The sequence below is a fragment of the Eulemur rufifrons genome, chromosome 9, assembly GCF_041146395.1.
Source record: "Eulemur rufifrons isolate Redbay chromosome 9, OSU_ERuf_1, whole genome shotgun sequence".
NCBI lineage: Eukaryota > Metazoa > Chordata > Mammalia > Primates > Lemuridae > Eulemur > Eulemur rufifrons.
The window spans coordinates 34,810,367-34,830,492 of NC_090991.1; the positions used below are offsets into that span (position 1 = coordinate 34,810,367).

General features: G+C 37.9%; 1 protein-coding gene across 1 annotated transcript in view; it reads left to right on the forward strand.

Annotated features, from left to right (window-relative positions):
* The window catches only part of SKAP1 (src kinase associated phosphoprotein 1), a 264,643-nt gene that overhangs the window by 27,626 nt on the left and 216,891 nt on the right, over positions 1–20,126 (forward strand). The window contains exon 2 of the mRNA XM_069481285.1: positions 920–1,025. Within this exon, the coding sequence (XP_069337386.1) occupies positions 920–1,025 (106 nt within the window). The remainder of the gene's footprint in view (positions 1–919; positions 1,026–20,126) is intronic.

Here is a 20,126-nt window from a genome sequence, read left to right on the forward strand (position 1 = left end):
CCCTTTGTATAAATTCATAGCATTATTTTTATAGTATATATGATACAGTTTCATATTTCAGGCACAATTTTTGGAGATGGAAAATTTTAACTGTATTATTTATATGCTTTTTGGGGATGATAAACCTTTTATGCAGAATAAAGTATATACCTAGTATTTCTAGCAGTTGTAATTATTATCAGTGTATTTTATCTTTGAAAATTTGTAGACCTCCCAATTTCTTCCTTAAACATAACATGATTGTTTTCATATTATGTATTTTCATCACGTCCTTATTTTATAATGTATATTCATATTAATTGCAGTTTCCTTCTCTTGGACACATTTTTCTTTTCCATGTGGGTTCCTACACTTGGTTGCATTGTCATTTTCATTGATGATGCATCTGCTAATTAATGTTTCTTTGAATGCCTGCCCTTTTGTCCTTGATTTTTGCAGTTCAGTTCTATTTTTTATTTCAGCTTTATTTATTGGTATTTCTTTCTAGCTTCTATTGGCCTGTGACCTTCTGTGACATAATATTTGTAATATTTATATGTTTATGAAATTGACAATCCATCCTCTGTTATCAATGATAATTAATATGTAAATGTTTCTTTAAAGTGGCTTAGAAAATAGTTATTTCTTGTGTTGAATATATGTGATAGCTTTCTAAATACACAGCAAGGTCTTGAATTATTAGAATATGTCACAAGCATATACAAAATTTTAGTTATTTATTCTGGTAAAACATATATAATATAAAATTTACCATCTTAGCTATTATTAAGTATATAGTTCTGTGGCATTAAGCACATTCACATTTCTCTGCAACTGTAATATTTTTAAAGAGGAAAAAATACCCATTTCTTAATCCTTCAGATTTTCCTCTTTCTCTCTTAGTCTTCTTTTCTGTCGATCAACTTTCCTTTTCTTTTAGATACTGAAGAGTTCCTGGCAGAAGGTTTGCGGAATGAGAACCTCGGTACTGTTGCAAGGGACCACAGAGACCATATTCTACGGGGCTTTCAGCAAATCAAAGCCAGGTTTGTATAAACTAGTTCTGTTATTCTTCTTCATAACATTTAAAGCAATTTATAATCAGTAAAATCTACTTCACTAGTGTATACATTAACAAGGTAAGACACACCTATCATAGTTCTTTATACTTGGAAGAAGCTTAATAGATATTTACTGAATTGAATTGGAGGCCAGCAAGCATGGTTAGTGTGGTTTATTGAAATAAAAATGTTTTGATGATTATGTATGTATCTTAAGATAATCATTCTGCTTTTAGTGTTGAATTTTTATGTTGGCCCTTATTGAACACTTTTGCATTTAACCAAAAAAAAAAAAATGGTGAAAACTAAACATTTATGCTTGTCTGAATTACCAACAGGAAGGTGTTAGGCAATATGAGATAATTTTCATTATGATTTTTGGTACTGATTTTACTTCCCTAGTAGAAAACTTAAATCAGACTTATTCAGTTGATTCTTTGACCATATTGGAATGTTTTAGTCCTGGACTGGGCTGGAATATTATGCTCATTGTTTTTTTGTTTTTTTGTTTTTTTAATAAGACACTGTAACCTAATTTGTGCATTTTAGGATGTGAGCAACTGAAAGATGCATACACTTCCTTGGGGGAGGAAGAAATCAAAGTTTTCCTTTACAATATATTTCCTGATCACCTATTGCTTGAAATGGGTAACTGAATGAGAGTTGGGGATAAGTGAGTATTATTTTCGCTTTCTCCAACCTGGTGACAATGTCATTCAGAATGTTTGAACTGAGCACTCTTAGAAATGGAAGAGCATCTGCAGGGTTATGGCTGGGGTTTAATTTGCATGACCTACCTACCGTTCTTAGCATCCACTCTAAAAACCTCATGGAAACTCCTTAGAAAAGGGAATTTTATCCTTTGGAAGGGCACAGCCAGAATCTATTCCCTCCAGGAATGTGAGAGAACCTCACGAGATGCCCTGCTGCATCTTAATCGATCTTTCCTGCTGGCTAATTAAGCATCACTTTTACACAGCAACTGGGGACTGTGTAATTATCAGCCTGGGTTGCCCTGAATAATTGAAACAAACAATGCAGAAGATGGGAGCTTTTTTCAAAAGTGGGAATATCTATACTTTTTGGTAGGCTGGCAGAGTATTTAAAACAAACTTCTCCATAATATTACTCTGTTAGCAGACAAGTTTAGGCTTAGTTGTGTACCTGGAGTCTTAGTTAGTAACCTATAGAGTTTTTTATTTTCATGAGTTTGCCTCTGTATTATATACAATTACCATAAGGAGAGCATGAGGGATAAAGGTGGAATTATTTTAAATTGTATTTTTTATAGGGAGAGGAATGCCCTAAACATGATGGTATATATGGTGGTCCTGGTGGTATAAATCTGTGATAAGGAATGCAAAAAACAATTTTATTGCATCTGTAGGGACAAAAAACAGGAGGAAGAATTCTTTTTTCCCATATCTGTACCATAGCATTGGGAAAGGGCTAAATTTCAATCTTAAGTTGGTAATAGAAGGCAAATTTGTGGTAACTCAACTCATTACAGTCAGTTGCATTTTACTTCTTAATCCTCTTTTTAAATGCACACACACGTGCACACACAGAAGCTGTATTGGTTATGCAGTAGAGTGGGTTTCTTGTTCTAGGAACTTTCTGGGTGGTTCATGGGGTAGACATTTAGGAAACAATCAGCAGGAGCTTTAGGAAATAAGAAATATCTGCGTTGTTGATGGGAGCTTTCTGTTCATTGATTTGTTGTAAGAAAGATGACACTTTACTTAGAATTTCATAATTATCAGATCACTGAGGAAATGAGGAGCCAGAAACTAGATACTGTACAAGAAAATGGAAAAACAAGGCTTTCCTTTGGCAAGCCGTTTGAAATTGCCTTACATCCACCCATTCAATCATCATTCTGTTAATGTAACCTGTGTTTTACTGAATCCTTTTCTTCAGCCATGTTACCTCTATTGTCCAATTTATGGCCAGTCAATGTTAGGCATTTACATGAGTTGATACTAATTGTTTTGAAAATACTGAAAGCTTGCAACAGTTCCTTGTTTTGTGTGGCAATTGTATCTCCCCCAAAAAGCTGGGTGTGGAAAGAAATTTGGAAGTCATCAAACTTAAGAGCTAAATGTGTATGACAAATACATGAAACATACAGTAACATGAAAAAAATTAAAGTTATTAAAAGTCATTGAAAAAGTTTTATTTTTAGTCATATTAAAGCAATAATGTTTTAGGAGTTTGGTAAATTTGGGGGTGGGTAGGAACCTATCTAAAACTATAATTTAGCATTTCACAGCTTATTTGGAAGGTAGATAAGAAATCTCTAGTAGGACAATCTGAAAAAGCTACTAGATAAATATAAATACTATATATACACATATATACATTAATGTATATATATATATTTACAACTCCTACTGTCTTTGTTGTTTTCTTGCTTCCTTTAATTATTTCCTCAACATCCTGTTGTTCAAGAATGAAAAGGGTGGAGAGAAGTAAAAATAGCACTGCCTCTAATTCTTGGTAAACTCGAGGGACTTGGCCCTAATTTTTAAGGCTGGCTCAGAATTCAGTGGTATTTTCCATGGTTGGGGACTTGCTGTACATTGAAGCGTCTGACTCTATCACAGCTGTTATAACGTGCCATTTGCCACCTTTCTGTTGTCTAGAATGACTGACCTCAGGAAATGATAGCTGTGTCAGGAGTCATGGATGTTCTCCAAATGCTCATCTGTTTTTTAGTACAAATAGCACAGCTATTCTCTTTTGTCAGACTTATAAAATAAAATCATATCTTTATATATCTCTACATACACATTTTTTGGCTTTACAGTGGTATCACTGTAAAGGATAATGTTTTCCATGTAATACTAAATAAAAATGGATGGCAGTTTCTGTGATTTCAAGGAAATGAAGTTCTGTTGTGGTAGTTGATGTCCTGAGCTGCGATTTTCATTGCTGTTCTTCAAACTGCCTCCTCATTTAAAGCTTCTCCCTAAAAACTAACAGTTTTCACATTCCGAGTCCAAGTTTTCATTGAGCTCTTTGGAGAATGGTTAGGATGAAAGCCAGGCAAAGTCTCCTCCTGCTTTATTACGGTGGTCACTGCAGGATTAGCACCAGATGTGAGACACCCGGAATGAAGCAGACATGGTCTACGCTCAAAAACTTGATGGCGTTCTTACATATTCAGAGAAACAGTAGAGCATTTCTTAAATGTTTGATTCAGTGGAGGCCATCTGACAGCAAGAATACATTGAAAGTCGGGGAAGGGATGTAGAAAATAGAATATTTTTATTATTGAGGTATGGCTAATTTCTCTCTTGATGGCCCTTTTTGGGATAACTTGTCATTTATGCTCACTGTTGGAAGCGAAGGCCAGAGCCAATGGAAACAAACTTGGAGTATTGTTTCCTTCTGTGAAACTTAATAATGCTAAAGGAGTTCCAAAAAGAGACAAGTAGATTTATAGCATATTGAAATGGAAAGAAATACCTTTGTGTAACAGGGTTATGGCACAAAACCCAAGACATTGGAAGTATAGGCTGAAAGAGTATTTTTGAACATGTCTTATTGGGGTGACTAGCCTACAACTCTGCATGAAACATGATTCACTAATACAAATCTCATAAAAATAATTCTGACTTTCTTTGGGAATTTCAGGTTTTATTTTCAGCTTAACATGGATTTAGCTTTAAAACAGGATTTAGCTTAAGAATGCATAATTCTGATATTTTTATAGTATAGGAAGAAAGACAAAGGGTTGGTCTTGGGAGCAAGAGTTTTAAAGTAGTATACTATAAATATCATTACTATTAATTATATATATTTTATTTTTCCTAACTGTTGGTTATTGAACTTAAAAACTCCCAAAACAAAACACATTCAAATGAAGTGTGCTTATCAAAAGAACTAATGTATAATTTACTATTAGTACATTTGTATTACTCAAAGTTTAGCAATTTGCTCACAGCATCTTTCTGTTCTTTAATTTTGCTGCTACTTGTACTGGAATTTCAGTGCCAATGCAGAAAAAAAAAAAAAGAGTACGAGGTACTTGTATGATGCATCTACATTTAAATAGCTCTGAAAAGGCTAAAAAGTCATAGCAATAATTTGACCACATCTTGAAGGTTAATAATTCATTTCTTCCTTTTTCGGTCCCGTCCCTCCCTCCCATCCTTAAAGGAAGAAAGAAAAAAAACCTGTTACAACTTCAGCCCTCTCTCTCAGCTGATCAATTATATGCCAAGTTTCTGTACTAGTTCTCTGTTACTGAGTGTATATTGATATTTCACAATTGTGTTAAAGATTTTGGGAATCTACTTCTCTAGGAGTGAGGGGTTGTATTTTTTGCTCTTTTAGTCTGAAATGCTCTACAGGTGAGACTGATATATTATAACGTTACTTAATGTTGGTTTCTCGGCTTAACTTTTAAGACCTGGAAAGGAAGATCATCTTATTATGTTTTTTCATAGCAAGTCTTTGTCCTTTCAAAATAGCTTTGGAATGTATTAACTCTCCTTACAATTTTGCAATAGTGATTATTTTGTTTATTATTTTACTCCTGAGGCTATCTGGATTTGGTACTAGCTCCAAGATTAACTTGATCTATTTTCTTCTTTTATACTGGGCTATTTGTGGTGGTATCAGTGGGCAGAAGCTTCTTCCTTTGGGCTTCCCCGAAATAAATATTTTATATAAATGACTCTGAGTCTGATATATAATGATATTTTAGTATTTTTCATGCTAAGTAATAGATGGATTTAAAAAAAAACTTGGATGAATAAATTTGTTCCTTTCAAAACTTTTTATTAAAAAAGTAGAAACAGTTTTCTTAAATAATATTTTTTCTGTGTAATAGCAAGCATATAGTCCTTGGTGGTTCAGAATAAATGTCTAATAAAAAACTGCCCTTATGATATTTTAATTTTATGTCTTTTAGATTTTAGATTGAATTTCAGGAAAATGCATTTTTAAGGGAATTTTTAGATCACTTGCAAAACTAAATCACGTATAATGCTTCCTAGTACTGAGTTCCTCATTTGAAATGTTACCTAGGAGGGAGGCAAGTAACTGAGCTTGCACCCTTCAAGTCTGACTAACCTATTAGCATAGAAAGCTGAGCACTATTCATTTTTTTTTTTTTTTTTTTTTTTTTGAGACAGAGTCTTGCTCTGTTGCCTGGGCTAGAGTGCCATGGTGTCAGCCTGGCTCACAGCAACTTCAAACTCCTGGACTCAAGGGATCCTCCTGCCTCAGCCTCCCTGGTAGCTGGGACTATAGGCACATGCCACCACGCCTGGCTAATGTTTTCTATTTTTGCTAGAGACAGGTTCTTGCTCTTGCTCAGGCTGGTCTGGAGCTCCTGAACTCAAGCGATCCTCCCACCTTGGCCTCCCAGAGTGCTAGGATTACAGGCGTGAGCCACCGCACCCGGCCTCTGAGCACTACTCTTTAATTGTATAGTTAGGTCACTGAGATTTGCTTTACTCCTGTTAGAATTTTGGCCATCATTATCACTTGGGCACATTCCTGTTATCCACTCAATATGGATTTGTTTTGGTCTCAGAAAATCCTTTGTCATTTTTTTAATACATGGAGCCTTTCTATTTGTCAGTAGATGGAGGCTCTTAATTCATACATTGTGTGAAAAGATCATCTGTATGAAATTACTGTCTTCATTTTACCACCATTTGCTTTGGCTTTGATTTTAAATCTCATTTGATCTGGAGCTAGTCTTTTTTCCCAGAGCTATACTATTTTGTCTGCTTGAAGAAAACCAATGAAATAATGCCTCTCTGTCTTCATCTGTTTGTGGATTTCTAGGAACCTTATGGCTTGGGGCCTTCCTGACGGTGGTTTTCTTTAATTTGCATGTTTTTTCTTCTTTCTAATATAGACCCACCTTATATCCACTTTCTGTGTTACACTGAAACTGGAGCCGGGGTAGGGAGTGGGGCCAACTGTCAGGAGCCAAGCTCTTTATTCTGATGTTATTTCTATGACCCTGACTGAATCACTTGAAGATTCCCCTAGTGATGATCTTATGTTTTCTTTTTAGGTGGTCTCCCCAAAATATTGTTTGGAATTGTTTTTTAACAAGTGCTACAAAGATGCAAACATTACCAACCAAACCTTGAAACCTCTATTTGATCTATTTTATGGTGTTGCTATGATTTTTTAAAAATTTGGAATAAGATGCAGGAAATTTCATTTTCTTGGGATTTTATATTATTTTGTGATTCTGTTGAAAATGAGCTGGGCCTAAAGTAGGCTTTTATAATCACACCACGTGAATCATTTCTTCTTTGGATTCTGGATCCTCTCTCCCACTGTGTAGCCTCATCTAGTCTCCCTGAAGTGCAGTGCTAGCAGGGTTGATAATGAAATGCAGTCCTGCTTATCACGCTCAGCAAAGGGCTCAGAGAAGACAGAGAAAAAAAAATCAGTCCCACAGGAACTTCTCAAGTGCTAGATATCCATATTTAACTCCCATGCATTTAAAATGGAAATGAGATATCTTAGGGTTTTAGTTTTTGATTTACATGAGATGTCACTGCCTCATTGGCAATGGGAATATTTTACAGACCAACTGCTGACCTGTTTGGGAAGATCTCAGCCTATCGCCCCAGGTCTGACATATTCTTCATATTTCTTTCAAAACTCTCAGCAGTGCTTTGCAGTAGCTTTGATTCTTCAGGCTTCAAAGGGTGCCCCTTCCAGGGCCAATCTTCTGAAAGAAAAAAATAAATCTGCGTGGGGGAAAAAACAGCTCATAAAAGAAGGAACAGTTATCACTGTGGTAGCTCTTACTGTATTCAGACAATTAATAGGGAGTTTCCAAACCAGTAATACCACAGCATGGCACAGCCAAGAAAATGCCCATTTGATGCTAGTGCTTTGTTCCTACAAAATCCCCACTTGTGGTAACCCAGTCTTAAATAGTTCAGCTTCCAGTACTTTTATCATAGATATAGTATGGATTATATATGACGTATTACAATGAAATGCTCAAACTCAAGCTCCCTCTTGAGTTTGTGAGCCTTGTTGAGGTTCTCGTTACAATTTACAGAAAGCTTTGGGGCCACATAATCTCCAGTTAGCTATTTCTCTATGTTATATTAGTGAGTGACTCTCATTTGTGAATTTTGCCTTCACTACAAGGCCCATACAAATTGGTAATTGAGACGTTCTACCATGTTTACCAAGTGCCTTTGTTCTTTTACTGATGAGCTAACTAGTATATAAGAAATTACTCAAAGTAAATTACTCAAAGAATTAATAAAAGATTAGGATTTAGAATTTAGAATTTCTAATGGTTACTTAGCCAAGCCATCAAAAAAAAAAAAAAAATGAAGTGGCATCTTTCATAAGATTATTGGTTTAAAAGAACTATAAACAAATATTGAAATCTAATTATATGCATGCCTAAGTGTTTAGGGATGGAATGTACTAATTTGTGCAGTTTATTTTGGAGTGCATAAAAAATAAGATGGATGGATGCATGGATAAATACGTGACAAAGCAAATATGAGAAAATGTAAATCATAGAGTCGAGATTGTGGCGTATTTGGGTGTTCTTTCAACTTTTATGTATATTTTAAAATTTTCATAATATAACGTTGCAAAAAATATATGATTAGTTTGACTTTGTATTTCAGAAGCCATGGATTTCATTCACTCTAGTTTCAGAAAATCATAGGCTTCCTCAATTTGGAAATGTAATAATACATATTTGTGATTTTTTAGGATCATAGTTTTCTAGGAATAACCTTATTATTTTTGGATGATATGAGCTAGGGGATAATCCTCTAGTTTGTTGTTTCTGATATAGCTAACAGGAAGTGGCTAACTTTTAGACATCTTTAAAACTTCTAGACTAGCAATTATTGAGAGCTGAAATTCAATTCAAACATTCTGCCCACCATATCCTGAAATTTTGATTTTTTTTTAAAGGAAAGGCAATTTCTGACTTTTCTCATAAATTTGATAAAAGGAAAACTAATATGAGATTGGTAGTCCAGTAGGAAATGGAACTCAATTTTACATTTTTATAATCATTTTATGGTATTAAAAATGACAGAGGTTAGAAACAAAGCTCTTATTCTTTTATTGAACTAGAATTGAAAGTGGCAGAAAATCATTTTGGCCCTAGTGCAGTAAATGTTATCACTAAAACATGTTCAGGGGATATTAGGACAGTCTCTCAAGCACTGGAGACAAAAGGAGACAAAAGTTCACAGAACAAGAACTGATTTTTCTGTCCTTATCCTGAAATTATTAGATGTATAGGAGATGAAAGTATCTTAGCTCTAAGAGGACTGGGGATGGAGTATGTGTTGAAAATGATAATGTCTCCATTCTGGAGAGGTGGAATGGAGAGAATGTGGTGGCATGGGTGTCTCAGCAGTGACAGGCACAGTGGAGGGAAGGGAGTTCACAGGGAGAGGGGGGTCAGCACCTGAGCCAGCCCAGGGCTGAGATATCCAGGACCAGAGAAAACTATATTTGTGCAATATTGCGGGCTGATGATGAAAATGGTAAGGAAGCAAGTGATAGTATTCATTAAAAGAAGAACTGTTTTAAGATTTTATTTAACAAGAAGATTAAACTGGAGCTGTCAGCAGCTACTTTATTTTGAGAATATGGTAGGAGAGAAATTTTAAGTCCATTTGGGAAAAACCAATCATTTTTTGAGTGTGCAGTGTGATTATGCTTCAGAATTTTGTGTAAATGGAGCAGGTTGGTAGGCATATGTTTGCTGATCCTAAAATGATTAAAATTCAGAATAAGTAAGACTCTTGTGAAATTGAGTTTTCAGGTTCCAGCCAGTGTTCTATGCTGCCATATGGTATAACTAGAATTAATTGCCATTCCCAGTCTCTTATTCTTTTACTGAATGTTTAGGTGCACGGTTTGAAATATTAGTGGTTCCACAGAAGTATTTAATCACTTGAGATAGATGTTTGACATATTCATGAAAGCAGTGTGTGTAGCCAATAGTTGCTTAGAAGAAAAAGCCCCTCATGAGGTTTTCTAGCTTCCCTCCCCTGCCCCTCCCCATTACCTTTTTTTTAAATTAGAAAAATGGATACTGGGTAGGAGGGTTAGCAAGCAAAGGAAGAAAGATTCTCAGGACTTTATAGTGTAGTGTAAATAGAAAGGATAAAATAAGACATCCTTTTTGCTAGTCTTTAGCTCCTTGATACTCCGAGTATCAACATGGACCAGAAACAACAGCATCACCTGGAACTTGTTAGAAATGCTAAATCCCAGGCTCCATTGAATCAGACTTCCTGAGTCAGAATCTGCATTTTAATAAGATCCCAAGGCTATTTGTACAGTATGCACATTAGCACTTGAGAAGCACTACTCTCACACATCAGGCACATCAGATTAATTTTACATTCGGCTTCTCAGAACTCAGAATACATATTTCTGGAGATTATAAGCTCCTTAAAGGCATGAATGATCTTATATTCATTAAAAAGAAGTAAGTCCAGCATGATGCTGGCATGTGGCATGCATTCAATGATGTGAGTAGAATAAATTGTGAAAAATTGTTATAAATGTTTTTTAGGTCCCAGACTAGACCTTAGAACAAAAGACTGTCTTTATTAGGAAATTTACCATTTAGTAGCCAGCCCCACGTATTCTTCCCCAGAAATAACAATGCTTTCTTTTTACTGGGTGTTAGGAGATCCAGAGCTGTTTGAAAAGATGGTATCCATCTCTTCAAATGTCTCCTGTAACATTTCTCTGACATTGTAATTGGAACTGTGATAAAAGGCTACAAGGCTGCTAACCATGTGTTGGAGATCTGTTGGAGGATGGATGCTGGTCCTTCCCACCCTCTCCGTGAGCTGTCACTGGGCCTCTACCTTTGGCGGTCAGCCTCCCTATCCAGCTTTGCACTTCCTTGTCTCTACCATGTCTCCTCTCCCTGGATCCCCCTTTTCTAATCCTTTCCCATCATTCCCTAGAATCCATGTCCTGTTACAATAAAACTCCACTGTATCCTCAACCTGCTTTCTCCATCTCTGCCTAAAATGTGGCTCTCCTGCAGGACCCTGTTTTCCTTATAGTCATCTTGAATAAAGTTTGCTCATTTTCCAGAAGTGCCGCTGGCATTCTTCAAGCTCCTTGCTGCCGCTTCTGACCTTCACTATTCAATCTTGTCCAAAACACCTCCCCTTTTGGGGTGTGTGTTCATGACTTTACAATACCCTGTCCCTCCGTCATCTTTTGAGTTCAGAGTTTCTTCTCACACTATTTGAAGACTGAAACATCGACTCACAGTTGGCATCTTCACTCCATTCTTGCCACTGCCTCTCAGAGACTCCCTCTTTGTTAAATTTAGTTTTTCCTTCTTTATTACATCTCTTCAATAATTGTGTAAATATGCTCAAATCTCTCCTAATATTCAGAAAAACATTATGGCTTACACAGCGATTCCCTCTCTAGCTATTGTCTTGCATCTCTCTCTTTCTTTTAACAAATAAACTTCTTGAACTAGAAGCCTAGACTAGCCATTTCTAGTTTCCTGGTCTCTGCTCACTCCCCAGTCACTCTTCAGTCCCCTTTAACCTAACTTCTGGTCCTATCAAGTTACTCTTGCCAGAGTACCAGTCCCTCTCTAAATGCCACATCCAGGCAACACTGTTCAGTCTTCTGTCTTATTCGGTCTTTCTGTAGCATTTGACACTGCTGATCACTTCCTTTTGCTCAAATATTTTAAAAACTGTCCTTTCATTGATTCTTAGATGATAATCTGTCCTGGTTTCCTTTTTCCTTGCATTTACAGCCTTTGGCTCTTGTTTGAGCTCATTTTTCTACCCTGCTCTCTTCTCTTCACTGCTGTTCCTCAGGTTTGTCTCTTTCCTCACCACATTCCTCTTAGGAGGCAGGTACATGCATGCCCATAGCTCCATAGCTTCCTCTGCACACAGATGACTCCCAGTTCTACAGCTGCGAGTTCTCTCTCTGAGGCACCAGACAGCATGTTGAGTAGCTTCCTCTGGATGTCTCTTAGATACCTCCAACCCCACGAAGCTGGGCCAGACCAGCCAGATGGTGCTCTGCAGCCACTCTCCATTCTTCCTTGACAGCAGAACCCACCAGCCCAGGGATAAATCATCATCTGTAAGCCATTCTGCTTTGCCAGAGCTTGGTCTGGGGCAGGAGTGGGGAACCTTTTCATGTTGGAAGGCCACATTAATTTAACTGTAATCAAATAAGGCTGCATTCAAGAAACTTCAGACATACTTAAAAATGTACATTATTTTGTAAAAATCTAACTATTATGTACTTAATAATTTCAAAAAATGAAAGCTATTCGTTAATTTTAAAGTTACTAACTAATCTTTTAATCACTCTGTTATGTCTGCTTTTTGTTGGAAAGCATTTGAATATTTGCTTGCAGCATGGAGGGCTGACATTTTGGTTGATCCTCTAGATGGGTATCAGTCATTTGTGACCTTAAGGGCATCTTGCTTTGGGTTAGGTAGGAGAATGTAGATTCGCAGAAATAAGCATTTTTCAGGCATGTTGCCAAAGGTTTGGGTATTCTACTGCATTTTTCTATATTTCCAGTTGGATCTTTCTTAGCATCAAATGATGACTTTAAAATATCACCTACTGAGAGCTCAATCAATTCCATCTGTAGTTCTTAGGTGCCTTAGTGATATCAACTGGGTGAAGCTGAAATGCTAATTTGAGTGTGATGTCATGATTCTCAAAGTCAGTGAACCTTTCATTGTATTCTCCAATTAATAGGTCTATAAAAGCTGCGTATTCTTCAAAGGATTCGCATATATCATCCTGCTCATCAATGACTTTTGCTAACTGGGGAAAATGTTTATCTGAAATTTCCTTTTGAAGAAGAAGTGTTTTGAAAAAAGACACCTTTTTTCTAAATGCTTGGATTTTTTGTCACATATCATACATAGACCTAGTTTTATCTTGCAAAGAAATATTCAAGTCGTTTTGATTTGACATGATATCACACAGAAATGCTGCATTCCTATAGAAATCTTCTTTCAATAATTCACATTGCTGATTCTGTTCTTTATAAAATTTAACAGTCTGTTCTAGCAGAGATAAAATTTTGGCTAACACCTGTCCTTGTGATAGCCATCCCACTTTAGAATGCTATGGCCGTAAAGTTTGACTCAAGCATTTACAAAATTCTCCTTTTGGATTCTCTGCCTCAAATTTCTCCCTTTTCTGGTTTATTCTGCTCCTTCATTCTGTTAAAAGAGCAAACTTTTAAAAAATGGTAACAATCATTCATGCTATTGAAGAAGATTTATTGATATAGAATAAGATATACTATAAATGAAAAAATAGGCAAAAAATATACATGAAATCTCACAGAGAAAAATGCCTGAAGAAACATAACACCAAAATGTTAATGGTAGTGACCACTGGCAAGTGGAGTTTGAGTGATTTTTAATTTCTCTTTTTTTGTCTATTTGTGTTTTCCAACTCTCTATAGTTAATACGTACGTAATCATAAGTTGCCAATATCAGTCATTCCTGTTTTAAAAAGGTGCAGGGATTTAAGAGCTGAAGGGTATTTGGTTTCCAGGTGGGAAAGGAGTTGGTACTGACGGGGAAAGAGATGTGAAACGAGGACATCAGGCTTTAATTTTGCAGCTTGGCCTTGGGTCACTTCTGTGAAAATAAACAGCTGTATTTGGAGGTGTTTTACTTTGTGCCTAAACGCACACATGAAAGCGAAATTATTTTTGAGCCATATGAAACGCAGCAATCCTTTAAGTAATTTATGGTGAGTTTTCTAAAATATGAGTTTTTTTTTTTTTTTTTAAATAAAGGAAGTTCACTCTCAAGGCCTTCATTAGATGAGGTATCACTGACTGGGAACAACTTCCATTTTTTAGATGTTATCCCTTTGAGCTGCACCAAACTGACACAGGATGAATCCTTCATTAGAAAAGGATTATCTACACTCTGTGTGACTATTTAGTGAAAACATTTGTATTTGTCAGACTACTTTTCCAAAGTGATGGTGTTTGAGTAAACCATTCACTTCCTCCTTCTCAAAACATCAGTCACTGTGATTGATTTTTATGTTGGTCATAAAGAGAAATGGAATGAACTAAAAGCAGGGTGAGGATTACAGACCGGAAACAGTTAATTTACTTAACATATATGTATCAGATATTTGTTTATGTTGGGCACCATGCCAGGTGATCAAGACAGTGCCACGTAAGACATATTCTTCTTTTTCAAGGAATTCTTGAGCCAGTGAGTGTCCAGACTCATGGAGCGCCTCTGTGGGCCAGCATGGAGCCCACTCGCCCACAGAGGTCTTCTCTAGAAGGTCTGAAATGTTTGGTTTCAATTTGTTAGATGCATGGAGTCTCACCATTTACAGATTCATTTGGGTTCAACATCTTCTTTTAAAATACAAATTCACCTGGAAGGTTAAGGTACTTTTTGTTCAGTCACGTGCATCAGCCCTATTCTATGGTTTCCTTCTAACTTTTGGTTAGGATGGCTGCACTGAGGAAATTCAATGGCCATTAAGTTTGTTGAACTACTGTTATGAGCAATGTATAGTGCCAGGTTGAGTGAGGATTATAGAGGTAACAGAGGATCCTTTTCCCTAGAAAGAATGAGGGCTTTAGAGACTGTTACCTCTCAATTTAAGAACAACAGTCCAACAGCTAACATTAATCACCCATGTACCTTGTGCCAGGCCTGGTGTCAAGGGTTTTACATGAATCATCTCATTTAACCCTCACAATAGGTGTTTGAGGTCGATATTGTTATAATAGCCATTTAGCAGATGAGAAAACTGAGGTTTGGAGAGAGAATCACTGTGCTAAAGGTGACATAGCTATTAGGTGCTAGAATTGGGATTTGAACCCAGGCAGTATGACTGTTGAGCAAGCACTCTTACTGAGGCTCAACTTCTTCATAAAATGTAAATAATCATTCATTCACTGATATAAGTTCAGCAAATATTTATTGAACACATACTGTGTGCAAAGCATTTTTGTGGTGAACACAACACAGGTCCCAGGTCCTCCTATATCTTATTTTTGAGTAGGATAAACCAAATAATTATACAAAACACTCACCTTGTAGGGTTGCTACTATGTACATAAAAGTGCTTAACACAATCCATGCCACACAGATAGCCAATGAATATTCTCAAGAAACTTACAACCCCATAGGAAAGATTAAAAAAAAAAAAAAAGCATGCATAGGCCAGGCGCAGTGGCTCACGCCTGTAATCCTAGCACTCTGGGAGGCCAAGGCAGGCAGATTGTTTGAGCTCAGGAGTTTGAGACCAGCCTGAGCAAGAGCGAGACCCCATCTCTACTAAAAACAGAAAAATTATCTGGACAGCTAAAAATATATATAGAAAAAATTGCCCGGGCATGGTGGCGCATGCCTGTAGTCCCAGCTACTCGGGAGGCTGAGGCAGGAGGATTGCTTGAGCCTAGGACCTTGAGGTTGCTGTGAGCTAGGCTGACGCCGTGGCACTCTTTCTAGCTTGGGCAACAGAGCGAGACTCTGTCTTAAAAAAAAAAAAAAAAAAGCATACACAGATAACTATAATTCAAGATATATTGTGGCCAAAGGTTTAGAAGAGGTACACTTCTGGTTTTTGGGCTGTGGGAAGCCTTCATAGATAAGTTGGCATCATGACTTGGCCATGGGGTGAATGAGGCAGATTTTTGGTGAGATACATTGCACACAGAAATACCATGTGCGGAGATGCAGAGGAAATAAAGTTTAGGCATGTTTGGGAACCAAAGGATGATTCTGTTGATTAGGTAAAAGAGGGTAATAGGAGATATGGCTAAAAAGACAGGATGGAATCAAATTATGGAAGTAAGAGTTTTGACTGGGTTTGAGGAAAACAGATAGGTAATTTAGAGGAGAAAAGCACAGAGCAGGGATAGGTAAGCTGAGGAGGGATGCTCTACCAGGGAGATGTGGACAACCTGTGGGTCTTTGGCACCAGGGCAGAGGCCACTCAAAGGCAGAGAATAGTTGCAAAGGGAGAGAAGATAAGAATATCAAAGGTTGCCTACGTTCCCTGTACCCAGAGAAGGAAGACAAATCTCCTTGGCCTTATTGTATTTTATTTTATTTTCCAGTTTATTGAGGTCTAATTGGTACGCAAAACACTGCACATAAGTAATGTATATGGTTTGGTGACCTAATCGCTTTTCCAAACTTTATGTCTATGGGAAAATATATTCTAAATGGCTGGCTTTATGCTACAACTTTTGAAATGTGATTGGTTTGAAAATTGAAGACTGGTGTTTACTGTTCTTCAGATCTGTTAACAAGATTTAATAGATTTTTCAAGCTGGCCCAGACAACTTTCAGCTTTGTCTCATTGGGAAAATGCATTCCAAGGTCCAAACAACTGGAAATTAACTTTTGGAAAACAGTCTATGCTTGAACCGGAGGCAGCTTGTCTAGAATTTCTTTAACAGGCAACCTTTGGTAAAATCCCTGTTTCCTTTGTAGGGTTTTCCAAACTTGCCTCATCACGTGAGTTACCTGGGGATGTTAAAAACACAGATTTCTTTTCCCCTGGGATCTAGCCAAAAAAAAATGAAAAACCAAACAAAAAACAAAAACAAAACAAAACACAGATTTCTAGGCCCCTACCCTGGAGATGCTAATTCACTAGGTCTGGGGTGGACACTGGGAATTTATGCTTCAATAAGGGCTCAAAGGGATTCTTAAGATCAGGAAAATATGTAAAAATCTTTATTGGAAGACTCCAGAGTTTTTGTTTTTTTGAGCTAAGAGGATGCTTTCATTCTCAACTGAATTTTGACAGTGAAGGGGAAGAAAAGAGGAATTTTACTGGGAAGTGTGAGCAGAGAAGCTGAAGTTTAGGAAGGTGGGAAGGGTCTCCCAATATGATTGGGGATAATTGACAGGAAAATCCTACCAGCAGGGCTTAAGACCTTCCAGTAACTAACAACATTTCAACCTGATTAGCTTCTGGGGTGAGGAGATGGGACTATGATCATATGCTGCTTTAGGTGCTTCTCTGTGGTCCCAAGACATTTCTGATGCTGGAGAATCCCTCAAGGTGGGACAGAACTGGAAGTCCAGGCCCCAGAATGGACCAGGGAAGACCTAGGATTGACTGGGTGATTGTAGTTGAACCTCTGGGGACCCCTGAGCTCTACTGATAACAGCCACAGAACTGGTCACATCATCATTAGCCTGTGGATCAAAGTCCGTTCCATTCTTTATGATTTAGATAATTGGGCACTTTATGTAAGGGTTTAACTATGACTGCTGTAGGTACTGTGCAAAGAAATAAATAGGCAAGAATGGTACTTTAGTATAGAATCTTGTACAATCAGGAGAAAAGTCAAGTTGAGGGCAAAAGCATTAATCTGGAACAAGTAGGTTGATAGGAACTTAGGAAAACTGTGAAATAATTTAAAAATGGTATCTGAATTTCTGTGCACCTCTCAATTCTTAATGAGAAGAAACTGTACACATAAGGGTAGGAGTTTTATGAAAATTTCAGTAATTCATTGTGGCCCTTAGAGTGGTTACCAGCAGAAGCCTGCTTTCTAGATAGATTCTGTTATTATTTGTTTATTCAGATTTTGGTGCAGTGTGAATGAGTGAAATAATATTATGTCTTTAATTAGGATTCTGTTGTTATTTTTCAATTAATCTGTGTCAGTAGCTTTAGCATTTGTATTAAATCATTTTCTTCATGAAAGCTTTTAATGAGGAAACAAATTGATCGTATTTATATATTGGATTCTTGCCACTGCGATGTGTATTCGGTCGTGTCTTTTGAAGTATATTTTTGCTGGTCATTTTGTGGTTTGTCTTTGAAGCCAGGCTTTGGGGGAAAAAAGTTCTTCATTTGGATGAAGCCTTCAATTTAACAAAGCTTTCTTATTTTTATCTTTCTCTTTTTCCCTTTCATCCCTTCCTTTGATTTTGTTTCTTTTTTTCTCTCTTGCCTTTGGGTGAATAATTTGTAGGAAAATAAATGTCCCCATCTTATTTGGAGTAAAATCCATACTTCCTAGCATTGCCTGGAGTGCCTTATCTCTGCCCGTCCCTGAAATGCTCTCCACTCATACTGAACTCAGCCCTGCTGTTTCTTACCTCCGTTCCCTGGTTTAGCAAGCATTTATTGAGCACAAGCTCTTGGCCACTGTCCCTTGAGGGCTCAGTGGCAGAGAGAAACAAGAAGATTATAATGCAGTATAACAGTTGCTACTCAGAGGCGTGCACAGATGTGCTGTGGGAACACCTAACACAAGACACTGAGCTGGGCCTTGAAGGATCATGGAGGGTTCACTAGGAGAAGGCCAAGGCATGAAAGGAAAGGTGTGCTGGCAAAGGGAGCAGCCACAGTGAGAGCAGGAGTATGAGTGGGAACAGAGGAGGAACCTGAGAATGGGGGTGAGACATTGAAGGATTTGAAGCAGGGGAATGATAAGGCTGGGCTTGCCTTTTAGGTCATTAAAATAATGATGGTGCTGATGACATAAACATCTGACATTTATTGGAGGCTTACCAGGTATCAGGCCTACCGCTCAGTTCTTTATGTGCATTACCTCTGTTAATCCTCCCAAGAACCAAAAGAGGCAGGGATGGTTATTATTTCTATTTTAAAGATGAGGAAACAGAGGCTGCAGCTAAAGTCCCATAGCTAGAAGATGGAGAAGCTGGGACTCCAACCCAGACCTATCTGCAAAGCCTTTGCTCTTCACGCTCATTGCAATCCCTGGTCCATCAGCAGTGAAGAGAATGGATCGGGGGAGCAGGAGGATGGCAGGTCAGCCACTGAGACCTGGCTACAGTGGTGTGGGTGAGGCGCCTGGAGAGCTTGGATGAATTCAGTGTCTGCAGACATAGAGAGGAGATAGATTAAAAGGTTATTAAGGGACTAGAATCTACAGGTGTCAGTGACTGATAGGATATACATCCTAACAGAGAAAGAGGTCAAGGGATGACTCTTAAGTTCCAGTGGAGTGGGTGGTGATGTCATCCATGGAAATAGGGAACACAGAGGTAGGAGAGGTTTGAGACTTATGGGACAAAGGACAGTTCTCCTCCTGAGAGAGGAGAGTAGAAGAATCATATCTCTGCTTTTGAATATTTTAATTGATTGTGAAAAGTATTTAATATGTGCAGGCACTATAGTGAAGTCTTTGGCCATTAATTTCTTCCCTGGTCAGCCTGAGATCTATGGCCTGTGCCTCCAGTCTTGGTCCTTCCATCCCACAGGCCTAGAAAAATCCTAACCTTGGATCAGTTCAACTGTCCCTCTTCTCTGCTCTTATACCTGGGCAGCTATTGCTGAAGAAAAATTGCACAGGTGGATTGCACCACAGTGAATCTCAGTCTCCAACCTCAGCCGAACACTTTGTGATGCTTGGTGGTGATTTCACATACTCTGTCAGCAGCCTTTCCAATCTTCCTTGACAGTTTTTCCCTCCTCAAGCCCTCATCAGTCTTAACCTCATCATATCACCTCTCTCACTCTTTCCATGACATCAGAGCTTACCTCTCAAGAGAAGACATGCTGTCAGGGTGGAGCCCACTCAGTATCCTGCCCTGCCCCTTCCCAACTTATCTGCTTTGGGTATTAGGCTGGGCTTTGCCACCTGCTCCACTGAGGGGCCTGACATCCCTCTGTGTCCTGGGTCTGGCCTTTCTGTGACCCTATGCTCCCCTGCCAGGCTGCTTCTGTCTGAGCTCAGATTCTCCCTCAGCAACCCTTACCTGCAGGTAGTAAGACAGGTTCTGGCCTTAGTCAGACCTGGGTTCTTCTAGTCCCAGTGTTTATCAATGTAATATTCTACACAATTTAATTATTTCAGCCAAACTGATCTACAGGTCAGGTTTTCTGTGCCCTTAGTTGTCCCTCACAGAGTGTCTGGCAAACAGTGGAGATTTGTTAATTTGCTGATCTCCACTATTGAGAGAATGAATGCAGTATTCATAACTTGAGACACCGAGGATGTGTTGGCACATTAATGTTGAGATACCCACCTTGCTTAGATGAGCTCTAATAACTAGTCCAGCATAAAACCTTTTTCTGTAACATTTGCCCTCAGGTGA